The following is a 6,285-nucleotide window of genomic DNA, read 5'->3' on the forward strand; positions in this document are numbered from 1 at the left end:
GCTTAACATGTAAAATAAATCGGAAAAATTAAAATATCAACAATGCATGAGTATTCTTTTCAACATGTTGATACCACATTGCTAGTAAGTGACCCAACAGTTCAACATAGTTTTGAGTTGTTTGCATGTACCACTGGGGTACAACAATAATGGAACAAGGTGACGCGTTAAGCAGCATGTAAAGTAGTCACTGATCACGTGACAACAACAACATGGATGCTCCGTAAAGATCGGTACGGAGCTTGCAACAAACCAGTGGGGGTTCATCGAGTGTGTGGAAATACTTCAATAAAGATGCAGCCCATACTACCATGACATGGGAAAATATGTAAGTCAGTCCTGACGTACAACTGCAATACACACCCATTTAAAAATGCATCCGCTATCGCGAGTAGAGGAACGGTTCATCAACAGCAGTCAACAACTTCGCCAAACGCCCTGTGGTAACAGTGAGAAGGAGGCTGCAAATGTGCAATCTGTTGGTGAATTTAATTGTCAAAGTTAGACTTTTAGCTGCTATACATGGAGAAGGCTTCAGAGAATAACGCTTTTTTTTTTAAAAAAAACCCGGCTACATCTCGCAACATGCCGTGGAGTACTATTAAATGCTATTGATGGTGCAGACTAACTTGTCTGCAGCGCACACTATATGAGTAATAGTTCAGTTCTGTTGTGTTCTATTAGTGGACATTGTTGCTGTGGTTTTAGAATCTGTTTTTTTGTCCTTGATGTCAGTTAATGCACCGTGTGAGAGACCGAAGTTCGGTTGCCGAGTGAATTTTCATAATGCAAATATTCTTCAAGTTGCAATACTGAATTAAATACTGAAAAAATACCCAACAAAATGCTTCATTTTTCAAATTTATTTTAAATGAAATTTAAAATTAGAAAGATAACACAATAGCAGATTAAACTCCCATTCTCACATTGACATGTGCATTAGAAAATGGTTAATTTATTAGATGAATATTTATTTCATCTAAGAGTTTCTTGTATAGCACTAAATGTGAACAATTTAAACTGTGTTCTTGTTTCCATTTATTTAGCAAATATGCACAGTATTAGTCCAAATCTGGAGGCCAGTATTGCAAATATCTCGACAGCCACAGTAAATTTCCCAGGAGAGCTGACATACACTTTGTGAAGAGCTATATAAAGCATTAAAAGCACACCTACGCCCACATAGTTCAGGGATGGAGATCGCTGCTCTCTTTATTGCTCTGAGATTGGCTCTGTGTTGGTTTGAGCTAAACTCAGCTGATGTCTTGGGTGGGTCACTGCATGGTCTGAAGCCTAGGGCTGATCCCAGGGTCAGTACACAGGCTTCATCAGTTAAATGCAAGCTGCAGGGAACCACTCGTCTACCTGTATTCTCAATGGATGGTGACTATATTATTGGTGGTGTTTTCACCATACACTACTACATTCACACAGTGGAGAATAACTACACCACCATGCCTGAGCCACTAATGTGTGCAGGGAGGTTAGTATGAGGGAGACGTGGGGGATAAAAGAATGTTTGACTGTGCAGGAATAGAAATGCTTTGATTTGTCTTCTGTAATGTGTTGCATAGCTTTTGTGCAGCTCTGAAACACATTTGGAAATTTAGGCCTGCATTAAGGGGGAATTCAGAAATTAGAGATGTGAACTGTATTCATGCAAACAGAAATGCATAATTTTTTAAATTATGAACAGAAGATGTCTTTTTCTGTGACGATGTGAATTGTCCTTATTTTCTGAGTGTCTGTGTGCAGCATGAGCACCCGTGAACTGCGCTTCTCCCGCGCAATGATCTTTGCCATCGAGGAGATTAACAACAGCACGGAGCTGCTGCCGGGCATCAGGCTCGGATATGAGATCCACGACTCGTGCGGCTCGGTCCCAGTGGCGGTGCATGTGGCGTTCCAGCTTTCAAATGGCCTGGATCCCGTGTTTGACACCGGAGAAAACTGCTCCCACTCTGGTAAGGTGATGGCTATCGTTGGTGAGTCTGGATCCACGCCATCCATCAGCATGTCGCGCGTCATCGGACCCTTTGACATTCCTCAAGTAAATATTGAAGTAATTTCTCTCAGTGTAAAATATGAATGTGATGACTTATTTTCCATTAAAGAGTTACAATTTCTTGTTTTGCTTTAGGTGAGCCACTTTGCCACTTGTGCGTGTTTGTCTGATAAGCAGCAGTATCCCAGTTTCTTCAGAACTATCCCCAGTGATCAGGTTCAAGCTGACGCGCTCGCCAAGCTGGTGAAACACTTTGGCTGGACTTGGATAGGGGCTGTCCGGTCGGATTCGGACTACGGAAATAATGGCATGGCGTCTTTTTTGGATGCAGCTGTCAAAGAGGGGATCTGTGTGGAATACTCTGTAGCTTTCTATCGGGCCGACCCACGGAGAAAGATCCAGAAAGTAGCTGATGTGATCCGCAGGTTAATAGATCAAAAACATACTATTTATTTATCCGAGCTATATATCTGTTTTTTGTCATGTTTTTTGTCATGTTTTTTGTCATGTTTTTTCTGTTTTTTCTTTTTCTGTTGTCTTGTGAGATCAATGCTGCAGCCTACGCAGAGTACACTAAAATAATTTCTCATATTTGTGTATGTTAAAAAATGAAGCATATTTTTAAAATGTTTCAGATGTATAATAGCACGATATATTGTACTATGGCTCTCCAGGTCAACAGCTTTGGTTATTGTGGCATTTGCAGCCTCTGGAGACATGGTTTTGCTGCTGGAGGAGCTGTCTCTGGAGCCTCTTCCACCACGTCAGTGGATAGGCAGTGAGACTTGGGTAACTGATCCAAACTTTCTGAAGTACAGCTTCTGTGCTGGGGCCATTGGATTTGGCATCCAGCAATCTGTCATTCCAGGCCTGAGAGACTTCCTTCTGGATCTCTCTCCCTCTGAAGTGGTTGCATCCCCACTGCTAACTGAATTCTGGGAGGATGCATTCAACTGCAGAATGGGAAAAAGTGAGAAAGTTTTTGATTGTTGCATTTCACTTTATTCTCTCTTGACACGGTGACCTTTCATGAACTTTGCTGCTTGAAATTCACAGTATCAGTACTGTATACAGTCAGTCTTCCATTCAAGAAATTAAGTAGCATGTATCAGTTATAATACAGTCAGTTGGTTACTGGAGTATTTTCCAGCTTAAAATATAAATTATAGTATAAATTGGGGTCACAAGTAATTTGTGTAATCTGGATGGTGGTCATCACGTATAAAATAGAATATTAAAGTAATTCAACATTCAATGGCAAAAACGTGTACCTCTGTGTTTTAGGTGCTGCTGCAGGTGAAAGTGTGTGTGATGGAACTGAAGACTTACAGAGGCTTGAGAGCCCGTACACTGACACCTCTCAACTCAGAGTTACTAACATGGTGTACAAGGCTGTCTATGCAATAGCACATGCCATTCACAATGCAGTGTGTAAGGAAATAAATGGCACAACTCAGTGTGATAAGCTCACCAAGTTAGAGTCCAAACAGGTCAGCCAAAACTGATAACTGAATCCCAGTGTATTTCTTAACTTATCATTGTTATTGAGCTAAACAGGAATTTATTTTTTTCTCTCCCTCTCCCTTTTTCTTCTGTGTTATCTTACTCCGTCCTCTCAGATTTTAACTGAGCTGAAGAAAGTAAGATTTTCCGTGAATGGTTATGACGTGTCATTTGATGCTAACGGGGATCCTGTGGCAGTGTACGAGCTGGTTAACTGGCAGAAAAGTCAGACTGGAGTTACTCAGTTGGTAACGGTGGGACACTATGATGCATCGCTGCCAGTGGGCCAGCAGTTCCACATCAACAGGAACCTAACATGGGTGGATGGTGGCACGCAAGTAATGAGCAACATGGCGATAACAAACTAATCTTTGGTAAATGGAGTCATCATGGCTGTGTAGCAACAAATGTCCATCAATTAATTAGCCTGTATCTCTGTGACAGGTGCCAGTGTCAGTGTGCTCTGACAGTTGTCCTCCAGGAACTCGTAAAGTGCTGCAGAAAGGAAAACCCATCTGCTGCTATAATTGTATACCATGTCCCGAAGGAGAGATCAGCAATGCTACAGGTAATATGAAATGTTTTATTATGTAAATGTGATAAATGTTAACTTGTGAATGTGTGCAAAATTGAATAAATTGTTCTTATTTTTTCAGATTCCCTTGATTGTTTCCCTTGCCCAGAGGAATTCTGGCCTAATGCAGAGAGAGACGCTTGTCTCCACAAGCCTGTAGAGTTTCTTTCCTTTGAAGATGTGCTAGGAATCATCCTGGCTGCATTCTCAGTTGGTGGTGCATGTCTGACCATTATAACAGCGATTATATTCTTTCGTCACAGGACGTCTCCAATTGTCAGAGCCAACAACTCTGAGCTGAGCTTCCTGCTGCTCCTCTCCCTGACTCTGTGTTTCTTGTGTTCATTAACTTTCATTGGAGCACCCTCTGACTGGTCCTGCATGCTGCGACACACAGCGTTTGGCATCACCTTTGTTCTCTGTATTTCCTGTGTACTTGGGAAAACTATTGTGGTTTTAGTTGCCTTCAAAGCTACACTTCCAGGCAGTAATGTCATGAAATGGTTTGGTCCTCCACAGCAAAGAATGACTGTTGTTTCCTTCACATTTATTCAGGTTTTAATATGTACTATTTGGTTGGTAGTTAGTCCTCCCTTCCCAATAAAAAATCTATCCACATACAAGGAGAAAATCATCCTGGAATGTGCATTAGGCTCTGCCATTGGGTTCTGGGCTGTGCTCGGGTACATCGGCCTGCTGGCTGTCCTTTGCTTTGTATTAGCTGTCCTAGCTCGGAAACTACCTGATAATTTTAACGAAGCCAAGCTCATCACCTTCAGCATGCTGATATTCTGTGCAGTGTGGATCACCTTTATCCCAGCGTATGTCAGCTCTCCTGGGAAATTTACTGTGGCTGTCGAGATATTTGCAATACTGGCCTCCAGTTTTGGACTAATACTGTGCATATTTGCTCCAAAGTGTTTTATCATACTGTTTAAGCCGGAGAAGAACACCAAGAAACATTTAATGAACAAAAATTAATACTAGTGCAACAGAACTTTGATGAATTAATATACAAACACAAATATTGCTTACACGTTTTACATTTAATGTAATCAAAAAAAATCTTCATTTTGAATTCTTATTTGAGTTAACTCAATCACTTTGTGAATGCCACTCTAATATTTTATTGTCATAATTTACCACTACTCATTATTATGTGCTTAACATGTAAAATAAATCGGAAAAATTAAAATATCAACAATGCATGAGTATTCTTTTCAACATTTTGATACCACATTGCTAGTAAGTGACCCAACAGTTCAACATAGTTTTGAGTTGTTTGCATGTACCACTGGGGTACAACAATAATGGAACAAGGTGACACGTTAAGCAGCATGTAAAGTAGTCACTGATCACGTGACAATAACAACATGGATGCCCCGTAAAAATCGGTACGAAGCTTGCAACAAACAAGCGGGGGTTCATCGAGTGTGTGGAAATACTTCACTAAAGATGCAGCCCATACTACCGTGACATGAGAAAATATTAAAGTCAGTCCTGAGGTACAACTGCAATACACACCCATTTAAAAATGCATCCGCTATCGTTAGTAGAGGAACGGTTCATCGACAGCAGTTAACAACTTCGCCAAACGCCCTGCGGTAACAGAGAGAAGGAGGCTGCAAATGTGCAATCTGTTGGTGAATTTAATTGTCAAAGTTAGACTTTTAGGTGCTATACATGGAGAAGTCTTCAGAGAATAATAACACTTTTTAAAAAAAAAAAAAAAAAAAAAAAACGGCTACATCTCGCAACATGCCGTGGAGTAGCTATTAAATGCTATTGATGGTGCCGACTTACTCATAGCAACGCACAGTAATAGTTCAGTTCTGTTGCGTTCTATTAGTGTACATTGTTGCTGTGGTTTTAGAATCTGTTTTTTGTCCTTGATGTCAGTTAATGCACCATGTGAGAGACCGAAGTTATGGTCCAGGTTGCCGAGTGAGTGACATATTTTCATAATGCAAATTTTCTTCAAGTTGCAATACTGAATACAAGATACTGAATAAATACCCAACAAAATGCTTATTTTTCAAATTTATTTTAAATGAAATTTAAAATTAGAAAGATAACACAATAGCAGATTAAAATCCTATTCGCACATAGACATGTGCATTAGACAATGGTTAATTTATTAGATGAATATTTATTTCATCTAAGCGTTTCTTGTATTGCACTAAATGTGAGCAATTTAAACTGT

At 40.2% G+C, this 6,285-nt stretch overlaps 1 protein-coding gene across 1 annotated transcript; it reads left to right on the forward strand.

The window, feature by feature from the left end:
- The first annotated feature begins 1,080 nt into the window (after nt 1-1,080).
- Nucleotides 1,081-5,625, forward strand: LOC311498600 (extracellular calcium-sensing receptor-like). The gene is made up of 8 exons (XM_084559262.1): nt 1,081-1,483; nt 1,756-2,050; nt 2,141-2,430; nt 2,680-2,975; nt 3,290-3,495; nt 3,625-3,846; nt 3,953-4,076; nt 4,165-5,625. The coding sequence occupies exons 1-8, from the start codon at nt 1,194-1,196 to the stop codon at nt 5,061-5,063; spliced, it is 2,622 nt and encodes an 873-aa protein (XP_084415388.1). The 5' UTR covers nt 1,081-1,193; the 3' UTR covers nt 5,064-5,625.
- Nucleotides 5,626-6,285: the final 660 nt, after the last annotated feature.

The sequence above is a fragment of the Chelon labrosus genome, assembly GCF_963514085.1.
Source record: "Chelon labrosus genome assembly, chromosome: 13".
Lineage (NCBI taxonomy): Eukaryota > Metazoa > Chordata > Actinopteri > Mugiliformes > Mugilidae > Chelon > Chelon labrosus.